The sequence below is a fragment of the Nerophis lumbriciformis genome, linkage group LG09 (assembly GCF_033978685.3).
Source record: "Nerophis lumbriciformis linkage group LG09, RoL_Nlum_v2.1, whole genome shotgun sequence".
NCBI lineage: Eukaryota > Metazoa > Chordata > Actinopteri > Syngnathiformes > Syngnathidae > Nerophis > Nerophis lumbriciformis.
Genome location: NC_084556.2, coordinates 36,337,136 through 36,363,055, shown reverse-complemented (window position 1 = coordinate 36,363,055; position 25,920 = coordinate 36,337,136). Strand labels below are relative to the sequence as shown.

Here is a 25,920-nt window from a genome sequence, read left to right as displayed (position 1 = left end):
GCGCCTTATATTTTGGTGTGCCTTATGGTTCCAACAATTCGGTACAAAATGTATCAAATTTGTCCGTGTGCGGCCCTTGGTGGAATATGTTTGGACACCCCTAACTTAGAAGGCATACCTCTGCCAAGTCAAACTGTTTACAATGATATAAAAATGTTGAAATGTGCGCTCGCAAGTATCAAATCCGGCAATCTGGATTTGCTCCAAAATAAAAGTGTTGTTTTTTCCAATTACCTACACCTCCATAAAGTTTGGAGCATGACCTCCTTTGTGGAAATAAAACACATTGTTGTCTTAAATAAAATGCTTCCTCCTTGACAGGCTTTCCCACCCCTGAGGAGGAAGAGGCCAGGAGAATCTCTGAAATGGGAAAGCCCATTCTAGGAGAGCACAGCAGGATTGAGATCATTATAGAAGAGTCCTGTGAGTTTAAGGTGTGTAGGTGACTCAAGAACTACCGTGACAATAAACCGACCTGTATTATTTATGACAACAGTGCAACCCCTTTCAGTCGAGGCTTTCAGTATGTCGACAACCAGTCAGTATGTCTGACACTCGCTGCTTTGTAAACAGCCCCACTCACTCTGCCCCAATCGGTTTGTTCCCGGTCTTTAAATTAAAAAGTTAGAGTACCACGGCTAGTCATTATGAAGAAGAGCTTCGTATGTCACCCAAAAGTGCAGATTCTAACCATTGGAATTATTTCCATAGTTTGAAAATATCCAGAAGGCCGCATTGAATTGTTAATTATAATGTGTTATGCCAAGGTAGCCCAGTTAACTGCCTTTTTTATGCTATTTTGCAAGACCCAAATCACGTTACTTCAAACTTGACGCCTCAATGGCTGGTTCTGAGACACGATCGATTTCTTCTGCCTTAATTTACTGGAAGTGAGTCTATCTTTTTGAAGCAGCAAAGTTTTCAACACTGAATTTTTTAGCGCTGAATTTTTTTACACTTAAGTTTTATACACACGCTTTTTCCTAACAATTTTTTTTTCAATAAAATTGTCAGTATAATGTGATGTAAAAAAAATTCAGTTCACAAAATTCAAATACAAAAAATTAAGTTACATGAATTCAGTGTCAAAAAAGCTTTTGTAATAAAAACACAAATTAACCTCCATAATAATAGCTCCAGTTCATGTCTTCACCGCGACAGTGAAAAGTAACACTCGGCAAGGAACGACAAATGTCATCGTGTAATGACTAAGTTTGTGGTCAAAAGCTTACAACAATTTGCCACATAGATGCTCCTTCGGTAGGTGAATGTTTAATTATAGTCATAGAAAAGATGCATGTTGTCCTCCAACCACATTTTCACACCGTCATTATATGAATGTTGTCTGTCTATCTGTGTTGGCCCTGCGATGAGGTGGCGACTTGTCCAGGGTGTACCCCACCTTCCGCCCGATTGTAGCTGAGATAGGCTCCAGCGCCCCCCGCGACCCCAAAGGGAATAAGCGGTAGAAAATGGATGGATGGATTATATTATATAGGTGGAACTCATAAAATTAGAATATCGTGTTAAAGTCCATTAATGTCAGCAATTTAAATTCAAATATTAATTTATATGGTATAAACTCTTTACATGCAATGTGAGATATGTCAAGCCTTTATTTATTATAAATTTGATCATGGGTTACAGTTTAAATGAAAAAAAACAAATTTTCTGAGATTTTCAATTCAATGTTTTCATAAGCTGTAAGCAATAAACATTAACATTATATCAGAAGAAAGAATAGCTCATGTTGCATGTGAGCCTATGTCATATTAGTTTAATCTTGGAAATGTAAACAAACCTTTGCACGCTACATTTTCTAGATGGATGACAAAGATTCTTAAAAGTTTTAAAAATGTTAAGTAGTTTCAACATATGTTTTCTTTTGTTAAATTCTGCAAGTTTTTTTCTATGCTATGTGCTTCTTAAGACCTCACTCTTGGCTTTGTAAAGTCATATTTGCTCTAAACTAAACACAATTGATGCGAATCCACCTTTTTGTTATCTTTTTTTCCCAAATAAGAATCGATAATAGAACTGAATCATAAAGCAAAATCTGAAGTGGAATTGGAACCTAAAAAATCGTATCAATTCCCATTCCGAGATGTAACGGTACGCCATAATCATGGTTCGGTACAAACTTCGGTTTTAAGGTCCTGTTTTAGTTCAAAGAACAAACTGTAAAACATCAGTTTTACTGCTAGCTTTTGTGTAAACAGTTTTAATTATTTTTTATGACAAACGTACAAAATTGCCAACTTCTGGCAGGTAATTCTCTCTTCACCAGGAGTGTCCAAACGTTTTTCACTGGTACTTTAACTTTAACTTCAACTTAAAAGCCATCCGATGTTGGTCAGTATTTGCTAATCTCGCGGAACAAAACAGCAGCGTCTTAGTTTTGTTGTATAGATGACAATAATAAGTAGTGGAATACATAATCATTACTGCTGTCAAATGATACATTTTTTTTAAACAGATTCAAAACACTTTTGAATTTGGATTAACCATTATTAATTACAGTTGCTACAAAAGCCTTGCTTAGTTTATTCGTGTTACTTTTGTTGATGTCATGACCAGAATTGGACTTCGAACACAGGCGCAGGATTTCAGAAACAGTTCTTTATTTCGACAAGGAAGAGGCCCAAAGGGGAGAAACAAAACAGGCTATCAAACAGATCTAACCTGACCACTAAACTTACAAAATTATTTACAACTCAAGACGCTCTGGCTACGGAGGGAAAAAGGTGCTAAGAACAAAAACTACAAAATGCAACAAAAGGCGCTCCAACGGAGGTGATGCTTGGAAGCTAATCTTATCTGACAAAAGTTACAAACTAAGAATCTCTCGTGGTACACAAAAGGTACACAAAAACGTGGCAAAGGAACGCTGGAGGTAAGCACAAGAAGATACGAAACACTCTGGCACAGGACAGAAGGAGGACGAGACATTTAAGCCTGGGGTAACAGGTGAAATCAATCAGGACAAATGATGACACATGAGGAAAGGCAAGTGATCTGAAACGAGAGGGAGAGTTAGCATTTCAAAATAAAACAGGAAGTGACAAGACAACCTGAAACCAGACGAAACCCAGACAAGACTTCAACCAGGTGTGACAGTTGACAACATTACTGTGAGTGTACTGTTTTCCGTCCACTGATGTAATAGCAGCGTTCTTGCGAGCAACACCTTTAAAGACATGTTTTGGTTTTAGCTGGTATTTGAAACTTGTGCTGCGATAAGAAAATTAATCGTTGCAACACATGCAAATTATATAGATTTTCTCTAAAATCCTGTCTGGATGTATTTTAAAGCGAAATTTGCCACCAGTCAGTCTACCTATTCATCCTTTGCACTGACGTATGCCTTGACCTGATCGCTGACCGTATAACAACGTGCTCCGCCTAAACCACGGTTAAGGTAAGGGAGCCTCTGCGGTTAGATTAAATCGCGTGATCAGTCTGCGTTTATACATGATTAATGCAATGTTTTTTGTGATTAAGCACATTTATTACCAAGTTAAATTGGACAGCTCTAATAATAATATATATTTGTTTATCATACAAACAATTGACAAGCGGTGGGTTGAAAATGGCCGCCATGCCACATTTTGTACACTCCTGGTTGACAAGGTTTCTTTTTAGTAAAGTGTAATTATGAAAACAAGTGCAACAGTTAACAATTTGAATATTTTTTATTTTTAGTAAATAAACATTTCTTAATGCAGCTTGTAGCCCCATTCCCCATCACGACGCAACAATGGCAGCACACTGCTTTCATCTTTGTCCACTTGTATTTGTCCGCTCACATAGTTCACCGGAAAAGGCCAAGTGTTTCAAAACAGGAGACTTTAATGACAGAAGAGTGTTTTCTCCTTGGGACGATCGCTAGCCCTGACTCCTGCACAGAAGGCGAGGCTGCATTGTATTTTTGTAACACATACCGTGTGAGAAATTGGTTATCTGCTGTGCCAAACCGAAAGTTCTGTACCAAAAAATACAATACCGTACACTGTTCCATCCCTTGATTGTATGTTTTTTTAAATTATTGTATTTATTTATTCGCACAATATAAACAGTACAATAGATAACATTGTTAAAATACATAGAGACAAGAAATTAGTAATAAGAAATATGTTATAAGAAATAAGTGCAGGTGAGAAAAGAAACCCAAAAAGGGCTTATGCAAGGTTCTCACCTAAAGCGGTCAATTAAAAACTAAATTAAACACAGTATATAAAATAAGACAACAAGTAGTCTACCTTGTGTGGATTGAGTCTAAGTGTGTGTGTGTGTGTGTGTGTGTGTTTGAGGAAGTATATGGCTACATTATAAGGTAGGAACAAATGGAGAATGTTGATTCATCAGGCAGGTCCTTAATTTATGTTTAGAGTTAGTGAGTGAAGATGATGAGTTTGGAATACATATGTGAGTATTCCACAGTAAAGAACCTCTGTGTTTAATGGAAAACTGGCTAAGTGTGATACGGCCAAAGATAGGACGGAGATTATAAGTTTGTCTGGTATTATCATCATGAACTTGCGAATTGGTCTTAAAATATTCTTTGAAAGTTTTCATTATTAACCTGACAACTTCTCACACAGACTCCCAATGGAGTGCTCGATCAGGTACAGTTTCAGCGGCATGCTGTGTGTTCTGGAAAAGTTCCTGTTTTGTTTTCTATTATACTGTACATCTCTAGATAAACAGCTAATGTTGTTTATTAATTTCTCCCTTTTTCTTATTCATTCACAACCTGCATTTTAAGATGCACCAAGTCAAGAGCTTCTTTTACACAGTCGACACAAGCATTGTATACATGTTAGGGGTGTCCTAATACACTTTTTTAATTTCCGATACAATACCGACATTGGAGCCTTGAGTACTGGCCGATACCGATATTGATCCAATATGATATTAGCACAAATATATTATTTTGTAGTGTGAAATGTTAGAAAATATTTATTCAAGTAAAATTAGTCAAACGGAAAACAATAGTAAGTATGAAAAACACTAATATAGTTATTATTAACTCTGCAGAATGGGATTATACTGTCTTCAAGTTAAAGCGGAGTTGTAATTGTTTTTGTCGACACAGAGTGGCCACAATAATTCATTAAGTTAAACTCATGAAACAGTAAGTTGAATGATGCTGTTGTCCAGTTTGCACAAGTAAACATGCTGCAGGACGTTTTTTATCAGAGAGTTTAGATGTAAGCTAATGTTATTTTTGCTGACATCGCATCAATATCAATATTGAATCGGTGCACCCCTAACTCATGTTATACATTGCTTCCGTTTCTGTGTATACTGCACAAAAACGTAAAAACCACCATAATGATACTGTTAAAAGAGACAGTCACTGCTCTGCTTCAGTGTCTATGCAAGTGTGACAGAATGGTGGAGCAGCTCATTTGAAACCCTGATGGCAATGACCCACCTGCATTATACATGACAGGATTGTTGTTACAGCAATGTTGTGTAATCTCTGTGGAAAAGAAGCAAGTGTTTGGGCTCAATCTGGAACTATGGATTTATAGTTGTCCGCCCTTCTCAGTGTCTGTCGAAAAGATTTTGCATGGACCAAACACAAGTCATAGTTTGTTTGGATTAGTAGTTTTCAACTGGTTTGGCTGCGGACCCACATCACCCCTTTTGCCAAAATGTTTAAGCTCAAATTTGTCAAATAACTTATAATGATTGTAAAAAAGTGTAGTGTTTAAATTAAAGGTATTTAACTTAGTTCTAGAGAACACACATTTTCATCCAAAAGCACATAAAGGTTTTCTACTCTGTGCTCCTTAACGTTCCATTTTAGAGCCTTAACTTTGTAATACTGTAAAACATAGAATATGTCAATTATAACTCAAAATAAAAGTCGTTTTTCTTCGACATAAACAAAATATATTTAAAAAAAATGCACTTCAACAAAATGCGTTAGTGTTAGAGATGCGCGGATAGGCAATTATTTCATCCGCAACCGCATCAGAAAGTCGTCAACCATCCGCCATCCACTCGATCTAACATTTAATCAGAACCGCATCCGCCCGCACCCGCCCGTTGTTATATATCTAATATAGACGATGCAAGGCATTAGTGAGGTTATAAAGCTTTTGCCTGTTAAAGAAAGGAGACTGATCCAATGCAGCACAGACATTCGCGTGCCACACTGTCACGGCCCAGACGCACACCAGTGCGCAATCATATGGGAGCCGCGCTGAGCGCACCTCCAAGCGCGTCTCGCTGCCGGCGACGGCCGGGTATGGGCCCGACGCTCCAGCGCCATCCATTTTCAGGGCTAGTTGATTCGGCAGGTGGGTTGTTACACACTCCTTAGCGGGTTCCGACTTCCATGGCCACCGTCCTGCTGTCTATATCAACCAGGGTGAGCCCCACCCCTTTCGTGAGCGCACTGCGCGCGGAGTGACCCCTGTTACGTGCCCCCGGCAACAGGGGTGGCGGGCAGGTAAGCTGCGCGGGCGGAGTGACCCCTGTTACGAGCCCCCGGCCACGGGGGTGGCGGGCAGGTAAGCTGCTTACCTGCTGCGCGTGACGCCGGCTGCGGCGAAGGCGGACGAGGCGGGGTGTCGGTGCGGTGGGCGCGGTGGTGACCCTGGACGTGCGTCGGGCCCTTCTCGCGGATCGCCTCAGCTACGGTTCCCGGTGGGGCCCTCTCGGGGGAAGGGGCCTCGGTCCCGGACCCCAGCGAGGCGTCCCTTCTCCGCTCCGTAAAAGTGTCCATCTCTTCTTTTTTTTTTCTTCTGTTGTGGCATATGCTGCAGGTGCCTGCTCGTTTTTCGTATGTGGGTAACAACATTTAACTATGTATATATATTTCCGAATTGGTTTAACTGCCACCCGCCTGAATCTATTTAAAATCTTTTTTTTTTTAATTTCAACCGCCCGACCCGACCCGCGGATAAAATCTAATTTTTTTTAATTTCATCCGCCCGATCCGCGGATAATCCGCGGACTCCGCGGTTGTGCCCGCAAACCGCGCATCTCTAGTTAGTGTGAAGGCATATTTACATTGAAATTCCATTGATGTGCTAGCATCATTAGCAACTTTACATGGCTATTTGAAAGACTCCCAAATATAACAATTAAATAGACAACGAAGACGTACATTCTACTGAATGAAAAACTGCCTTTTTAAATTTCTGCGTACACCACAAGATGGCTAACATTGCAGGTAATGGGGTTTCATCTATTCCGTCTATAAAGCCTTTTTTAAAAACCCATCACAAAACCTCCAAAGTTTCATACACATGCTGTAAGTATGGATGTAATGTAGTAACAGGCGCATTCATGCTAACATGTATTATTTACTTCTTTTTGTAATTTTAAGCATTACTCAAACTTCTTTAAGTAATGCACAGAGCGCATAGCAATGGACGTTACGTCCTAAATTCAGAATAATTCTCCCTCCTCAAATAAAACAATGGTAGGAGCAAATAAATATTTTGCTGAGTTTTTTAAGCGATGTTGTCAGGAAGTTGAGAGCCAATATTCACTGCTGTAGAATGTTCACGTAGCATGTGGAATGTCAAAGTTGACCAACTTCTCACCTTATGGCCACAACCTCTACTTTACACGTGTGAGGCATGATTCATAATTTAGCATTAACTTCTACAAACTCAAAAGGCTATACAAGAGCAGTTCAAGTGGCTAGCATTACCTCTTGCTAATAGAAAGTAGTTCCTCGCTCTTAGCTCTTACAAAAACAATTGTGTTATAGCTTAGTTAAATATGCAGGTCACAGCATTTAAATGGAGCATTGTTGGTGGTTTTTAGATGTTTTTTCAGAGGCATTTATAGACTGGATAGAGGAATCCCTAATACCGGCTAGGATGTTTTTACAATGCACAGAAAAGGCAAAGACGCGTGTTGTTGTCTCACATAGGGATTGTAAATTGTGAATGGGCAAATCCCCCTCAAAAGTGCAGTTTTTCTTTAAACAGCTGATATAATAAGCATCTAATATTTGTTTAAGGCTCAACAAATGATAGGACTGGCACATTCAAAATCATAATGGCAGTACTACGACTTCTTCTTTGACAGTAGGTTTCAAATAGCACTACAGAGCTAATTAAAGAGAAATAGACGACATCCCGCTACATTAAAAAATCCTCTTCAGAATAAAAGTATTTTATTTTGAAGAGGAGTTTTGTATTTTAGTATATTTTCTTATATTTTTTGTACAGGCAAATATCTGATCCGCCCACTTTTGTGTCGCGACTCACCAGTTGATAATCACTGGTTTCGAATGTTCATGTGATTTGGTAATGATCTTTTTTTACTCAAATTTTATGTCATTGAATATGTATATGCATTGAAAAATTAAACACCACATGAATTACATTTTAACAGCAGGTGGCAGTAATGTATAGAGTAAGGGGCGTGGTCACTGTCACAATTCAAAATACATATTACAACTAACAAAACAACACAAACTCACATTGTGCTGCGTTATATGCGTCTCTTAGTGCAAATGTTGTTGTTGTTCAAATACCAAATAAGTACAGGGAAACCATTGCTCATTTTTCAATGAAATATTTTTTAAGATCATCGAACCATCTTGTGACTTTACCTTTAATTTGTTGATCATAAATATAATCAGAATTAAACACAAGAAAAAGAGACAAACAATACAATTTAACACTATATAAATACAACAATATAAGAGAACCAACAAACATCAACATCAACAAAATAATACTGTTGGCAATTCCTTGTTATTAAGCAAAATAAAATCTATAGTGCAATGTAAGTAAATAAAAGCAACAACTTATATTGGTTCTCATTTAAATCCTTTAGCTTTTCTCCCCCCAAATTCCGTCTGTGTCCAAGATCTTATTGTCTGAGTTTGTAAACAATATGTGAATGTAACAATTTGAATAATCTAACAACACACTGATTTTTATGAAAAATAAACTTAGACTGAAAAATATTGATCACATCACCATAGTATGGATTGATACTGATACTCCCCTTGTTATCGATACTCTTGATATTTGAATTGATTCGCCCATCTCTACTTTTTTGTGTTATTTTTATGGCTGGTAATGTTTTCTTCTTCTTCACTTAAATACGGTAGTACAATATGATATTATTGTACGTTTGTAGTAGAAGTTTGCAGTAGTATACAACAGTACTGCTGTTTATATTAGCTACATTAAAAATATGGAATATGATGCAGTGCAGTTGAATGACACTGCAAACTACAACCACAATAATAAACATTTTGTTAAACGCATACCTTTCTAGCAGTATCAATCCAAATTGCAGTTTTTTACTTTTGATACATTGTCCAAATCAGTTCTTCCAAACAATTATGGTTAGGGTTAAGACAGCAACATTAAGGGATAGCCGGTAGGATACTATGTGGTCATCTGTGGCCACACCTTTAAAACATAGTTTGATTGATTTAGCAGTTAATACGTGTGTTGTATACATTCAGTAATATTTTATTTCCAGTGGTTGTTTTGCAACAGATTTCTCAAAAAAAGATGCTGATACCGACATGATCATGATATTCATCTCTCTGTTTTTTATTCAACCCGACAGATCACTGTGGATAAACTCATAAAGGACACAAATCTGGCTGTTGTGATTGGCTCCCATTCATGGAGGGAGCAGTTCATTGAAGCAGTGACCGTCAGTGCAGGTGAGTCACTAATACACACCCGGATAAAACTGTCGGTACCCTTCTTTGAACTAAAGGAAAAATTCACAATGGTCAATGAAATAACTGCAAACCAACAAACGTACGATTTATTTTTAATGCAGTGGCACCTCGTTAGTTATCTGAGTTGTGCAATGTTTCCCATAAGAAATAAATCCCATTTTATATAGAATAACGATGATGAATGAAATGTATAAATGCACATTTACCAACACTTTTACCTTTATTGAAGACTCTTAATGGAGAATAAGCACAGAGGGAAAACGGCAGGGGAGAGCCACATGGATGCTATCTTGGAGTTTTTTCTCATATCTAATAGTGTGTCTCACCATTTTTATCAATGTGCTGGCCCCCACAATTTTATTTGGCCCCATGGTAGTTTATTTTGCACTTGATTTAAAAAAAAGGAAAAAGACTCACCATCCAACCAAAAGTCACCAACCCATGCTATTCGATGTTTGGACACTCGATACCGTTTAATAAAACCCTGCCAAACTGATTAGTTTGTTAGCCGCAATGTTTGGCAGTACAATAATCAAAACGATATACAAAAATTGCGGGGGAATGTTTGGTGAAAATTGGCATTGAAAACCAAATTTTGCAAAAAGTTAGATGAATGAAAATTGAGGTACCAGTCAAGTGGAATTTGCAAAAATAAATATTTACACCAATGACATGCGCTGAGGTGTGTGGGTGGTGATGCGTTAATGCCTTATTTTACATTTTAAATTAATGTGCTCTAATTAAAGTGCCAGTAGAATGGAAAAAACAAGTTGCCTCAATATCAAAGCTATTCATATATATCTGATTTATAACACCGATTTCTGAAGACTTTCGGAGCAGAATATTCTTCTGAAATTGAGGCATTTTGTGATGTTTAGACGGTATTTTCACATACTTTGTGGATTGGAAGTACAATCATGAAACACAATTAAGCATATAAAGTCAACTTGTTTTTCTACTGGGACTTTAATATTGATTTGCTCATTGAGAAAAGGAACCCAAAAAATAATAATTTAGTTTCATAAAAATGTTGTTTTCAAATACTTCTTAGTCTCATTTATTTGGTTTTTATAACATTTAAATATATTTGTGTTCTTACCTTTTTTTATTTATCTGAAGTACATGCTTATCCTTCTCCAGAAAAACTTATTTTGTTAGGAAAGTATGCTCGCCTTAAGTTTTGTCAGAAAGTCCAGTTTGGAGAAGTTTTTGAATTTAGATTTATAATCCTTCATTTGGCAGTCAGATTCATTCATTCATTCAGTTTGTCTATTTCAGGGGTCTGCAAACTGCGGCTCTTTTATTTTTCTGTTGTGGCTCCAGATAGTTTATGTCTTTGAGTACTGTAGTCACAACACTGTCCCTTGAGGCACCGTTATGAGTCTTTCAAAGTTCTGCATTAGCCATTCAATTCTAGGGGCAGTGTTTTCTGGTGAAAAGACCATGACACTAAATGTGTCTTCATTTAGCTTGTTAGCTTCCTTTGTTTCTAATATACAATGGTAACTAGAGAGTGATTCAGTGTTATTGGAACTGGTGCTGTGTTACAATACTTTAATTGTAAACAAAGAATGCATTTTTGCAAAGGTGGGCAGTATGCCTCCTGATTGAATGGCATCAACACAGGACAAGTACTAAAAGCCAACCAATTACAGCCTTCGCCGTGTCGCTGTTACGCAAGGTTAGACTTTTTTTAGGCGTACTTCACGATACACAAGAGGATTTGGAGGGGGAAGACAGGGCTTGCCTTAAGGCAGCAGCATAAACACGTTGTAAATAAATGATAAATGGGTTGTACTTGTATAGCGCTTTTCTACCTTCAAGGTACTCAAAGCGCTTTGACACTACTTCCACATTTACCCATTCACACACACATTCACACACTGATGGAGGGAGCTGCCATGCAAGGCGCTAACCAGCACCCATCAGGAGCAAGGGTGAAGTGTCTTGCTCAGGACACAACGGACATGACGAGGTCGGTACTAGGTGGGGATTGAACCAGGGACCCTCGGGTCGCGCACGGCCATTCTTCCACTGCGCCACGCCGCCCCCGTTGTAGATAGAATAGAACAATAGTACAGAACCATGGAAATACCTAGTAAAGGAGAAACATGGAAGAAAAGGAGATGTGTGACAACAAAGCTACTTTAACTACTACGGGGGAATAATTAAAAACAATTCAATTAAGTGATAGTCATGTAATCCCACAATACCCCTGTTTGTGAAAAAAGAGATGGCATTAGTTTGTGTTCTTTTGTGGTTGCTATGCCTAAATATAACTACGAAGACCTGGTTGTGCAAATAAACAAACATCATGTTTAGGTCTAGTAATAAATATTGTGAATGTTGGTCCAATCCACCATATTTTCTTTGTCCATTTTCATAACAGAAACTGAAAGCTTAGTTGTTGTTGTGTAGGAAAGACAAGTGCTTTATTCAACATGGATGACCACATTAGCGTCTTTGGTGATATTTGTTAGCATCAAAAAATATCCTTAATGGTATAAATAAAAAAAGGCTCAACAGCTTACTGAACATTGATAGCTCTAGCTAACATTGCTGAACAACAGGGACATTTATAGCTAAATAATGAGACAAAATATGAACTTCACACCATAAAAAACAACTGCGGACATGAATTGTAGATGACAGAGTAATTAATATTTGTAGGAGGAAATCAACTGCAAACAAACGTATCTTTTTTCTCATTAGCCTCACGATCACAGCCGCACGGCAATTGTTATGTCAATCAAATACGATACTTACCGATGCACGAATAAGTCCAACTTTTTTTTAACCGATTAGCTTAATTTGTGGACACCTCAGATGTAAAGACACAATGTGCCTTTATTCTTTTCTTCTCTAAATAGTGTAAAAAGTGTCAAATGAAGTGAGGTTGTAGCAAGCAGTAACGCCTTGGTCATGATAAATGGTTTAAATCATTAAAAAAATATTTTTTTCTTAAGAGTGTAGAAATCCACTCCACTGCAAATATTTTTTTCATGATTGCTTATATATTTGCATCTAAACCCTTCAAAATACACCCAAATCTGATTCACTGATGCAGGTAAATAAACAGTAGCATAATGGCCATGGCCTTAAACCCAGAAGTGCTCGGATGTGCCGCACGGTCACGTGATTGCAACCCAGGTATTAAGAAATACTGTATATTTTTCTTATATTTAATCATTTTTGCTCTATTTCATCTTCATCATCACTTGTTTTAAGATGTAGCCAGTGTCCGTTTATCTTTATTTTAGTCTGGCCTGACTTGACATGTGTTTTCTTTTCTGAACAGGCGATACAGACGACGAGGGACAAGATCAGCCAGCGCCGAACTGCTTTGACTATTTTATGCACATGTTGTGCATTTTTTGGAAGATTGTGTTTGCTTTTGTCCCGCCAACTGAATATTGGAATGGGTGGGCCTGCTTTATTGTGTCCATATCAGTCATTGGTTTCTTAACAGCCATCATTGGAGACCTTGCTTCACATTTTGGCTGCACAGTCGGCCTAAGAGACTCTGTAACTGCAGTCGTTTTTGTCGCTCTGGGGACTTCTCTTCCTGGTAAGTATGGTTTTGGTCATATTCAGTTCGCTGTTTGCTATTTATCTCTCATTTCTATAGAACAAGCAGGGCTGTTGTAGAAAGGGGAAAGGTGATGACAATTTTAAGGGCTCACAGCCCAGTAGAGCCCACACACACACCCAGTAAACTCTATGACAAAATGATTATGCATACACTAAACTAATGTATATTCATACGAATGAATCCGAATGAAAACAAAGCCACAAGTTATACTATATTCTAATTCCAATTGTTTCAATAGCCCATTGGCCCCTTCCTAACAAATGGTTTTGTCCACAACTGTCCACACTAATGTTCCCACTAAGACGCGCGCCTGTGCAATTGCGCACTGCTCCTCTCCTGAGTCCTGCACACACGGAAAATCTATGCAGTGCACAAAATCCAATTCCAAAATCCAATCCAACTATTTTTCTGTAACATTTGGTCAAAACAGATAAAAAATTAGACATTTTAAGGAGGAGAAGGAGGTGTTCTCCTTCAATTATCATTGTATTGAGCAAAACTGATTACTGTCGGCCGTAACCACATCAAAACTACATCAGCGCAAAAGTACTATCTAGCATAAATAGTCACTTTCTGTCGTAATCACACCAAAACAAACAAACTATATGTCCTATTGACAGAAACCGCTGGCTTTCATTTGCCCCAAAGGATGCACACACTTGGCTCAGCCAGTAATGCATTCATGGCCACAAAAACAGTCGGACAACTTCAACACCACACACAAACTACTTGTTAATGCAATATGGGTCACAGTTCAATCAATGTCATTAACAGCCTGTTTTGCAGGTTAGCTTATAGTTAAAAGAGTTAAAAGCTGCATGCTACCTCTTATTTTGGCAAAGCGAACAAGCACTACACGTACAACCAAACTCCACAATCACATTTGAGCTTATTCTAGTGTCATGCATTAATAATGTTAATTTTTGGATATTAATTGAAAAATGCTGTTTCTATACTACTTAAATGCTAATAAAAACTCTGCAATGATGTGCTCTGCAGTCAAAAAGTTGTACACAGTATCCCATGCTTGTGCTGCAGCACACATCTCATTGTGCAAAATGATCTCTGACAGGGTACATGAAACCCCCCATCCCCCCGCCCTCCACCCCTCCACACACACACACACACATACTACATACAGCTCATAAAAAACAAGATTTTTTTATTTCATTGTCACTGAGTGCCACTTATATTAGAAAATATTATAATTCAAAGGAATACTGTTATTTGATTGTTATAATAAAACATTTAACTTGTTATGTCAGGTTAGAGAGAAGTGTTCTGCTGGTGTAGCGACAGTGTGCATGTATGTTGTTACTCACATGTGGTCCAATGAATGCTCATGGAGTTTGTGCATTTGTTTAGACACATGAAAATTAGAGTGGGAACATTGATCCACACCGCGATTCGTTCTTGCTATGGTTCCTAAGTGAGCGCGAGCGAACTCCAGCAGGGTTAAGATGGCGCCAGAATATACACAAGTCCAGGCACCAAAAAAGAGTTGAGAAAAAGGCCAGGAGTAGGAGCAGCACAGCAGGGGCCCAGAACAATAAAACATTTTTATAAGAATGGAGAGAGAGTAAAATTACTGAGGGGGGCTGAAACAATTGGCCGACTTGTTCATTCATTTAATGTATGTTACAATATCTTTAACGGGGCGCAGACTAGACTCTAACGTCTATGTTAGCTACATTCTGGACAAGTCACCAGTTCATTAAAAAAAAAAAAGTTGCCAGTTCACTGTAGGGCAACCGTGTGAGTGTTTGTGTGTGTTCCACACATATCACTGTGGGACAGTGCTCTAGTGTGCGCACATCGGAGGCTGCATTGAATTGTAATTTGACACATTCAAATTCTACTCAGTAATTAATATCAACTAAGTAATTATTAAACATTATTATTAATAATTACTGAGTAACTGAATAATGACCTTCGTCAGATGCTCATAATTAACAATTATGAGCATCTGACAAAGGTCAGATAAGTTATCATGATGTGTTCAATGTGGTCTTGAAAAATCTGAATTAGTGGGAAATTTGAATAGCCTGAATACAAAAAAGTTAAAAGACAACTAATAATACCGGTACATAATTTAATTTACATACTAATACTCTGACTTGTTAAGTGGTTAATCGTAAAAAAGGAAACAAATTGGGTTGATTACACCAGGCACCGTCAAGAACACTAAATACCAAGAACAATAATGGTGGCATGTTTAAAGGTATGTTACTGTACATGTTGAAATGTTGTTATTTTTGGGGGGGGCAAGCACATATTGATTTCACCTAATTTCAATTACAAACCCTGTTTCCATATGAGTTGGGAAATTGTGTTAGATGTAAATATAAATGAAATACAATGATTTGAAAATCATTTTCAACCCATATTCAGTTGAATATGCTACAAAGACAACATATTTGATGTTCAAACTGATAAACAAACACTTATTTGGAACATCCCACAGGTGTGCAGGCTAATTTGGAACAGGTGGGTGCCATGATTGGGTATTAAAACAGCTTCCCAAAAAATGCTCAGTCTTTCACAAGAAAGGATGGGGCAAGTTACAGCCTTTTGTCCACAACTGCGTGAGCAAATAGTCAAACAGTTTAAGAACAACGTTTCTCAAAGTGCAATTGCAAGAAATTTAGGGATTTCAACATCTACGGTCCATAATATCATCAAAAGGTTCAGAGAATCTGGAGAAATCACTCCACGTAAGCGGCATGGCCGTAATCCAACATTGAATGACCTTGACCTTCGATCCCTCAGACGGCACTGTATCAAAAGCCGACATCAATCTCTAAAGGATACCACCACATGGGCTCAGGAACACTTCAGAAAACCACTGTCACTAAATACAGTTTGTCGCTACATCTGTAAGTGCAAGTTAAAGCTCTACTATGCAAAGCGAAAGCCATTTATCAACAACATCCAGAAACGCCACCGGCTTCTCTGGGCCCGAGATCATATAAGATGGACTCATGAAAAGTGTTCTGTGGTCTGACGAGTCCACATTTCAAATTGTTTTTGGAACTATTCGAAATCGTGTCATCCGGACCAAAGGGGAAGCGAACCATCCAGACTGTTATCGACGCAAAGTTCAAAAGCCAGCATCTGTGATGGTATGGGGGTGCATTAGTGCCCAAGGTATGGGTAACTTACACATCTGTGACGGCACCATTAATGCTGAAAGGTAGATACAGGTTTTGGAACAACATGTGCTGCCATCTAAGCGCCATCTTTTTCATGGACGCCCCTGCTTATTTCAGCAAGACAATGCCAAGCCACATTCAGCACGTGTTACAACAGCGTGGCTTCGTAAAAAAAGAGTGCGGGTACTTTCCTGGCCCGCCTGCAGTCCAGACCTGTCTCCCATCGAAAATGTGTGGCGCATTATGAAGCGTAAAATACGACAGCGGAGACCCTGGACTGTTGAACGTCTGAAGCTCTACATAAAACAAGAATGGGAAAGAATTCCACTTTCAAAGCTTCAACAATTAGTTTCCTCAGTTCCCAATCATTTATTGAGTGTTGTTAAAAGAAAAGGTGATGTAACACAGTGGTGAACATGCCCTTTCCCAACTACTTTGGCACGTGTTGCAGCCATGAAATTCTAAGATAATTATTATTTGCAACAAAAAAAATAAAGTTTATGAGTTTCAACATCAAATATCTTGTCTTTGTAGTGCATTCAATTGAATATGGGTTGAAAAGGATTTGCAAATAATTGTATTCCGTTTATATTTACATCTAACACAATTTCCCAACTCAGAGGAAACGGGGTTTGTAGTTACAATCGGCAACACTGTTTTGCAGTACAAGTTTTTTGAGATATCAGCTGCATAACAGAACCAATTAAATCATAGGGACCACTGTAATTCGGTTTGTGACAAAAAATGTTGCCCCAGTTTTCGTACACCAGTCTCGATTCTTGCACGGTCAAACATTGCATGTAACAAACTAGTCTGTTTTTCTGGGTATCATTCTGCTGGGTGCCCGACCACAAAATCTAATAATCCTACATGTTATTCTCTATAAAATGTGTTTGTGGTAATATCTGTGACTGTCTGGAATGTATTTCTAAAATGTTTAGTTTTTCTAACAATTCGGTTTTGGCCCGACATTTTTGAACAACCAAAACCGAGATGCCATTGACAAAGTGTCAAGAAGCGTTCACATTACAGTCATTCTATGACTTGCTTTGTGTGTTTTTGTTGGTGTGATCTGAACCCCAAAGACACAACGTTGCAATGCTGTACATCAATATTCAGTCTATGAAATCCTGAATGTTTTTTTCCCTCCAGATACATTTGCCAGTAAAGTTGCTGCAACCCAGGACCAATACGCAGACGCTTGCGTGGGGAATGTGACTGGAAGCAATGCAGTGAATGTGTTCTTGGGAATTGGTTTAGCTTGGTCTGTGGCAGCCGTCTATTGGACAGCCAAGGGTCAGGTTTTCAAAGTGGACCCTGGTTCTCTGGCCTTCTCTGTCACGCTCTTCACCATTTTTGCCTTCTTCGCAATGGGAGTGTTGATGCTACGCCGGAGGCCGTCTGTAGGTGGAGAACTGGGAGGCCCACGGATCCCCAAAATTGTGACGTTAATGTTTTTGTTCGGACTGTGGTTCCTTTACATCCTCTTCTCTAGCTTGGAGGCCTATTGCCATATTCAAGGCTTCTAAGAGAGCATAGTTGGAGACAATATTTGCACAAATGTATAAGATATTCTCTTGAAAAAAGAGGAGACTCACTTGGAAAAAACCCACTATCACCTGACAAACTGCTGCCATGGTACAAAAAACACACTTGAACGGGACTCCAGTCTGAAGAATGGGTTGTCACGGTATAGATCACTTTGACTAAAAAGCATACAGTGTTACTAAAAAAGATGGGAACATAATGAATGTCTTTTATCTAAGATTTCATGCGAGGTTGATGTTTTTTCTTCATGATTATTGAATCTATTCACACACTTTTTTTTTTTTTTAGAAATTATTGAGACAAATGTGTAAGTAATGCCTACTTTACAATGTATTTGATTTATTTTTATCGTGACCTTCTGTATTGGTTTGTTATTCTCAAAATGGGTCTAAGATGTACACAACCAGTTCATGTATAGTGGAACATTTTCAAGTCGGACCCGTTTATGTCGACAATTCGTCAAAGTCGACAAGTCATAGTCTAGTCACGTTCTTCTTATTGGTCGATGTCGACATACGGCTATTGTCAACATTAAATTTGATTTCATTTCTATGAAATATCGGTCAGAGTATGTCAAGATGTGTTGTTTTAGGCCTTTTGTATACTTAATCATTATTAAGATCATGTTTCTCCAAAAGCAGATTTTTGTTGTGGGCCATGCCACCATATCAATGCCGTTTGCTTGTTGAAATTATCTCAAAATGAACTAAAATATTTTAACAACTATAGTAAAAATGTGATAATACACAAATTGAACTCTTCAAAATGCATATGGGCCCATCACACATACTGTAACTTTCCAGTATTTCATATTTTACAAGTTTCCTAAATTGGATAGGATATGATAGACTTTTATTTATCCCACAGTGGGGAAGATATGTGGTTTCAGCAGAGATTCAAAAAGTCCACAACAAAGTATTAAATGTAGCGCAAAAGTCACAGAAAACCCACCCCTCAATGTGCAGTCCCAAAAGGGTTTAAACCAAAAGTTACAAACACATAAAAACAAGACGGAAGCTTTAAAGAACACAAAGGAGGACATAAAAAAGTAAAAAGCTACCACTTCAGCTGCGCCATGTTTACATCCAGCAACAAAAGTAAACCACAATGGAAAACTTAAAATGAGTACCGGTAATAAGTAAAACTTATTGCTCACATACGATTGCACCATGCATACATAAATTATGAAACAAAACTTCAATCTTAACACCCATATACACTGTGGTGGTGTAAGGTAACAGGACTCAGATTAGGGTAAAATTATACTCCTCCATCCCAGTCAAAGATTAAGTCCTAAATTCTTCCATAGGCTGTGGAATATTCAATTTTTTCAGATAGGTAATGTGTTAGCGTAACAGGAGTGAGTGAAAACCCAGGAACATGACAAAAGTGTGAATTTTAACTTAATTGTGTTTGTTTAAAAAAAATACTTGGAAAAAGGAGTACCGGTAACATATTTGTAAAAACAATACACTATCTGAAGGATTTAAATGATTATATTTCATGGTTAAGTCTCATTTTAGGAAGCAGGGACAGCTAATAAACATTATTTTTCCAGTGTTTAATTGAGTTTAAATTAATAATTTTAATTGCATTTATTACCCGTGCAATGCAGGAGGCTATGTGATCGCCGGGGTGGGTCTGTCAGTTAATTAGCAAGATAGCACAAAAGGTTATGGGTGGATTTTTTAAGGACATTTTCAGGAAATGTCCGAAATGGCCGGCACAATGATTAGATTTTGGGGGTCATCCGAATAATTTCTACTACCGTACATTACTTTACGTTCACGTTACGATCCTTAACTTCTTTTGTGTGTGTATGCTAGTGCCCCTCTTTTTTGTCTTCTGTCTCTAGCCAAAGTCACAATAAACACGCAAGCAATGTTGGCTGATTTTGGTCACATCGACATCTGCTTATGTCGACAACTGCTTATGTCGACTTAAACGGATTCCACTGTATGATATGGAAGAGTATGCAGAAACTGTACTGTCATAGTTACCTCCAGCTCTGTCCTGTTAGAATCAGACATCATGAGAGGGACAAGCGGTAGAAAATGGATGTATGAATGGAGATAAGCTTCTTGTTTAATATATTGCAGAAAACACGATCTATTTCAATTTGTTTCAAGTATTATTCTGCACCAAAATGTGTCCAATCTTATTGTAATGAACATTAATGAATGTACTACATAAATCAATAATTACACTGGCAATACATTTATGTTTATCTATTCGACACATTGTACCTTTGAACTGCCATGTGATTTTACTGTGTTTAAAATGATCATCCATTCCTTTATCTGTTTTTTATAACATTGGAATTGAATGTACAGTGTTTATAATTATTGTAAATGACCTAATATAAACAAAATGATAAATTATGTTAGAAATTATATTGGGATTTGAAATGTGTGTTTTCTGTGTCTGGTATACAGTATGTGTCATACTTATAATGTCCTCGTCAGATTAATTGTTCAGGAATTTTATAGAAGGATATTTTTACATTACATAAAGAGTTTTCAGGGAGTGAGAAACCAGAAGAATTCAAAAGGAGGCGGAGCAGCTTGGGAAAAATAAAAATAAACATATTTTTCAAACAAGAAAAACTAACTTGGGTTGTGTCAAAGGTCAAATTAAATTATGTTGATTTGATACTGTAGCTACTCACCCAAGACTATTTTTTTCTTAAATAAAATTAAATTAAGTGTTTAAATTAATAAATGATTTTGATCAGCATTTTCATAAAATATAAATAATAATAGCTCAGTTGGTAGAGTGGCCGTGCCAGCAACTTGAGAGTTCCATGTTCGATTCCCGCTTCCGCCATCCTAGTCACTGCAGTTGTGTCCTTGGGCAAGACACTTTACCCGCCTGCTCCCAGTGCCACCCACACTGGTTTAAATGGAACTTAGATATTGGGTGTTACTATGTAAAGCGCTTTGAGTCACTAGAGAAAAGCGCTATATAAATATAATTCACTTCACTTAACTACTATTAATAACTAAAACAATGTATAGCTCAATGAAAAGGTCAGGCTGAAGCTATATGTTTATTTAAATGTCTTAGCCTACTTACCCAATAGCAATATTAGCAAAAGAAAAAAAAAAGTTATCATCTTGCAATGTCCAAAATAAACACAACAAGCTTCCTAATACAGAAAAAAAACAAAAACATTTTACATCACTGCCTTTTTTCTGTAGTTACTAATCAACCGAATATAATGTTTTTAACCAAAATGCACATTATTACACAAGGAACGTGCTTTTCCAAGCAGATATTATTAGGGAGAGGAGCAGAAGTGTAACTGCATTAATGTTGCACTTAGTAAGACATGATTACACAAAACGTGACATTTCACTAATATATGTGCATTTCAAAATAAAAGCAAGTCTTTCCCAAAGCCAGCTGGTATAGGCTGCAACCTTGCCTCCCACTTGGACAGGTTGAATAGAAAATGGGTGGCTGGACAAGTCAGACACTGTATTTATTAAGTCCCCACTAGCTGATAATTACCGATAATGTATTGTTTTTAACAGAACAGAACAGGTACAACTATGCTGTACAGCTTTTTTTTTTAAATATTTTTTTCAAGAATGGTGGCGATTTACAATTGTACTCGTCCATTTCCAAATTATTGCACTCGCTATGGTCTCTTTTTCATTAATATTATTGGCTGATTTTGCATTTCAGTCTTTTGTAGGCCTACAATCTTGTCTATTGAGATCATGTAGGTGTACTTAATGGACGCATTATATGTATGTTGAGGTCATGATGCTTGCAGGCAGAGGTGGGTAGAGTAGCCAGAAATTGTACTCAAGTAAGAGTACTGTTACTTTAGAGATTTATTACTCAAGTAAAAGTAAGGAGTAGTCACCCAAATATTTACTTGAGTAAAAGTAAAAAGTATGTTGTGAAAAAACTACTCAAGTACTGAGTAACTGATGAGTAACATACACACTCATATATATATATATATATATATATATATATATATATATATACATACATACATACATACATATACATTGATATATACAGTATATAATTTATATGTATTTATTTAGCTGTTTTTGTTTACATGTTAAAGGGGTTTTAATGAATATACATGCATGTTTAACATATAGATTCCTTTCTTTCATGAAGACAAGAATATAAGTTGGTGTATTACCTGATTCTGATGACTTGCGTTGATTGTAATCAGACAGTTGTGATGAAAACGTCCACGTTTTCAAATGGAGGAGAAGAAAAGTTCCTCCTTTCTGTCTAATACCACATGAAAGTGGTGGGTTTTTGGCATCTTGTTTGTCCAGCTTCCATATTCGTTTTTATACACTTTACAAGAAATATATTGGCGTCAAACTCCGTAGCTTGCTAGCTTGTTTGCGCTGGCTTTCGGAGACTCTTGTTTTGAAAGCGCAGGCGCGATGGAGCGGCACTTTTATTGGGAAGACAGGAACGTCCTCATGTGCGGTCAGTCTTTAGGCTTTTGACGGGATGTACGGTTAAAATAAAAAAGTATCTTTTTTCCTTCACACTTTTGATTGATTGATTGGAACTTTTATTATTAGATTGCACAGTACAGTACACATTCCGTACAATTGACCACTAAATGGTAACACCCCAATAAGTTTTTCAACTTGTTTAAGTCAGGTCATGTGACCACCTGGCTCTGTTTGATTGGTCCAACGTCACAAGTGACTGCATCTGATTGGTGGAACGAAGTGAAACGTCACCAGTAAGGCAGGCACTTTGAAGGTCTGTCTGACAGACCAAAACAAACAAAGCCTGCATTAACAGATCGATAAAAATGAGTAGCGAGTAGCGAGCTGAATGTAGATAAAAGTAGCGGAGTAAAAGTAGCGGAGTAAAAGTAGCGTTCCTTCTCTATAAATATACTTAAGTAAAAGTAAAAGTATGTTACATTAAAACTACTCTTAGAAGTACAATTTATCCCAAAAGTTACTCAAGTAGATGTAACGGAGTAAATGTAGCGCGTTACTACCCACCTCTGCTTGCAGGTTATTAGCAGTGTTGGGACTAACGCGTTACAAAGTAACTTTGTTTGTTACAAAGTAACGCGTTACTGTAACGCCGTTAGTTTCGGCGGTAACTAGTAATCTAACGCGTTATTTTTTTATATTCAGTAACTCCGTTACCGTTACTACATGATGCGTTACTGCGTTATTTTACGTTACTTTTTATGTAGTATAAAGTGTGTTTTATCGGAGGGCTGCTGTGTCGTTCTGATTCGTCTTGTGTCACATGCCGGAGAAGAGAGAGAGACATGCGCTCTGTGTGGGTGTGTCTGAGTGTGAGTGTGGGGAGCGAGGGGGGGGGGCGTGTCTGATCATGGCGGAGCCAGAAGTCGAGTTTGCTAACATGGAGATATTTTCACTACTTTTCTTTTGTCGAGCACAAAGAAAAGAACATTTTAGTTAAATGTAAATTGTGCTTTGGATCAAAGATGCCATCTACTGCCCAAAACAACAATTCAAATCTGCTGAAACAAGCTACATAGCAACATGCTTCGACGAAGCTAGTAAAGAGAGACAGAGACTCTGATGCCACTTCACCTCCACCACCACCATTCACCGTTGAAGGTACACACACTCTGTCAATCAATGTTCCCTCTAATTGTTGATGTGTGTGAGCAAATGCAAAAAGTCCCTGAGCATTGAGTGGAGTCCATGTGAGCAACTTTAGACGTGCACACTGTGGCTACACCAGCAGCACACCTGTCCCAAACCTGACTAAATAACAACTTACATCTCCATCCATCCATCCATTTCCTACCACTTGTCCCTTTCGGGGTCGCTGGAGCCTATCTCAGCTGCATTCGGGCAAGTCCCCACCTCATCACAGGGCCAACACAGATAGACAGACAACATTCTCTTATTATTATAATCAAATGACAGCAGTCATTTCCATTTCTAATATAAGTGTTTAGGCCCACTTACAATGACAATAGCAACAAATATTGTTTTTCATGAACTGTGTACTTGTATTGTTTGTCTGGGTGGAGGTCCTGCTTTGGAAATAATTTGTACCCCTTTCAGACATTGCATTTAGTTCCCATTAAAACATTCACATGTTGCACAATGAGATGTAAGCAGGGGATCATGTGTACATTCCTGCAACTTCCTGTTTGTAAAAAATATATTTTTATTAGTATTTATTTAATATACTAACAGCATTTCATGATTAATATTTATAAATTAAGATTCCTAATAAATGACACTAGAATAAGCACACATTTGATTGGTAAATCATAGTGTAACGACCTGGAATGACACTTTATGTGTGGTGTTGGAGTTGTCCGACTTTTTGTGTGGCTGTAAACGCATCACTGGCTAAGTGCCATATGTGCAAGTGTTGGCGCACGTGAGAGAGCGAGCAGCTGCTGTTGATATAACAAAGTTGCTTTTGGTCTGGTTTGTACTGCAGAAAATGACCAGTTTTGCTAGATATAATTTTTTTTACTAATGTTTTGGTGATGTGTTTATGGCCGACAGTAAAGAGTTTTGCTCAGTAAAGTGATGGATGGAATTCATGTCCTCAAAGCGTCTCGACAGACGTTACAATATTTGAACAATGATGACGAAAACGGTTTTCTCTGTCGTGTCCGTGTCGTGTCGAAAATTGTTATGCGCTTAATTTTTTATTTGATTTTGTGCATGGCATAGATTTGCCGTGCGCAGAGGACGCTTGAGCAGTGCGCAATTGCACATGCGCACTCCTTAGAGGGAACGTTGCTGTCAATTCTCTTATATACTCTTTCATTCTAGACTTCTAGAGTGTTTGATTATCACATCACTCTAAATGTATAGACTATAAAGTTCACAAACATAAAGAGGGATGCTAGTGGGCCAGGCCAATCTTTCCTTATCTCTAAACTAAAACTGGGGAAATGTGTAGTGTTCTGGGTTTCAGACATGATTTTGTATAAGAATTACTTGAGGAAGAAAATGCCTGGTTAGACTTTGTGTATGTAGTGTGTGCCTTTCTTGCTTTATAGCTATGCTGTTATTATGCTGTTTGTTACTTATGTATGTTATGTTGCAGCTATTTAAAATAGTTTTGTCAATTTGTTCTGGCCAGAAACAAATTGGCCTTTGTAACATATCTTTGTCTTTGTGTGTTGTATGTAGACCACATGGCTTAGCAGAGTTGAGTGATGCAAATGCATGTCAAGTTGATCAACACATTGTATTATTCTCCAGTGCAATAACACTACTGAAATGAAGGCTAAAAGGGCATTAATTGGAGCTTTAAAAAAAGGGGGAAAAAAGAAGTAACTAAATAGTTACTTTTCACAGTAACGCATTACATTTTGGTGTAAGTAACTGAGTTAGTAACTGAGTTACTTTTGAAATGAAGTAACTAGTAACTGTAACTAGTTACTGCTTTTCAGTAACTGGCCAACACTGGTTATTAGGGGATCAAATACGTACCTTACTAAATACGAATGACCTCTTTTGATTGCATTTATGAAAAAAATGAACGCCTAAAAACAAAACAGCCTTTCCTTAGAAAGCTTAGAATTGTTTTTGGAAAATAAGATAAACAAATTGTTTTTTTTAAGTATATCGTTCGGATGATGTTTCATTTAACGCGCAAATGCGAAAACTCCCATTGACCATGAACGCAACATTAATCTGGCACAAGGTCCAGGACAAGATGGCTACCGCTGCTGGCCGATCATACGGAGAAGGAGGCCGAGCAACTAAACGACAGAAAACAGAGGACGGAGGAATGACAACGGTCAGGGGGTGTCTTCTTGTCTCAGCTGTTAAGAAAATAGTTTCGCTATTGTTTGCAATTTAAAATTGTACCAAATACATTCTCTCGCCCCTAATAGCTAATATGCTACATTGCTAGCCAGTCTGAATGTAATGAATGTGACCATGCAGTGTAGTATGTTGTATTTCTAACATTTCAGCTAC

The 25,920-nt window shown here is 37.8% G+C and overlaps 2 protein-coding genes across 6 annotated transcripts in view; both read left to right on the top strand.

Annotated features, from left to right (window-relative positions):
* slc8a2a (solute carrier family 8 member 2a) overlaps positions 1-18,257 on the top strand; it is a 98,126-nt gene extending 79,869 nt beyond the window's left edge. For all 4 annotated transcript variants that reach the window (XM_061963257.2, XM_061963255.2, XM_061963254.2 and 1 more), the window contains 4 exons: positions 322-434; positions 9,565-9,664; positions 12,984-13,253; positions 17,582-18,257. In XM_061963257.2, coding sequence (XP_061819241.1) covers positions 322-434; positions 9,565-9,664; positions 12,984-13,253; positions 17,582-17,958 — 860 coding nt within the window. In that variant the 3' untranslated portion in view covers positions 17,959-18,257. The remainder of the gene's footprint in view (positions 1-321; positions 435-9,564; positions 9,665-12,983; positions 13,254-17,581) is intronic.
* Positions 18,258-25,625: 7,368 nt separating this feature from the next.
* Positions 25,626-25,920, top strand: part of hnrnpl (heterogeneous nuclear ribonucleoprotein L) — a 35,945-nt gene continuing 35,650 nt past the window's right edge. For both annotated transcript variants that reach the window (XM_072913836.1, XM_072913835.1), the window contains exon 1: positions 25,626-25,738. In XM_072913836.1, coding sequence (XP_072769937.1) covers positions 25,655-25,738 — 84 coding nt within the window. In that variant the 5' untranslated portion in view covers positions 25,626-25,654. The remainder of the gene's footprint in view (positions 25,739-25,920) is intronic.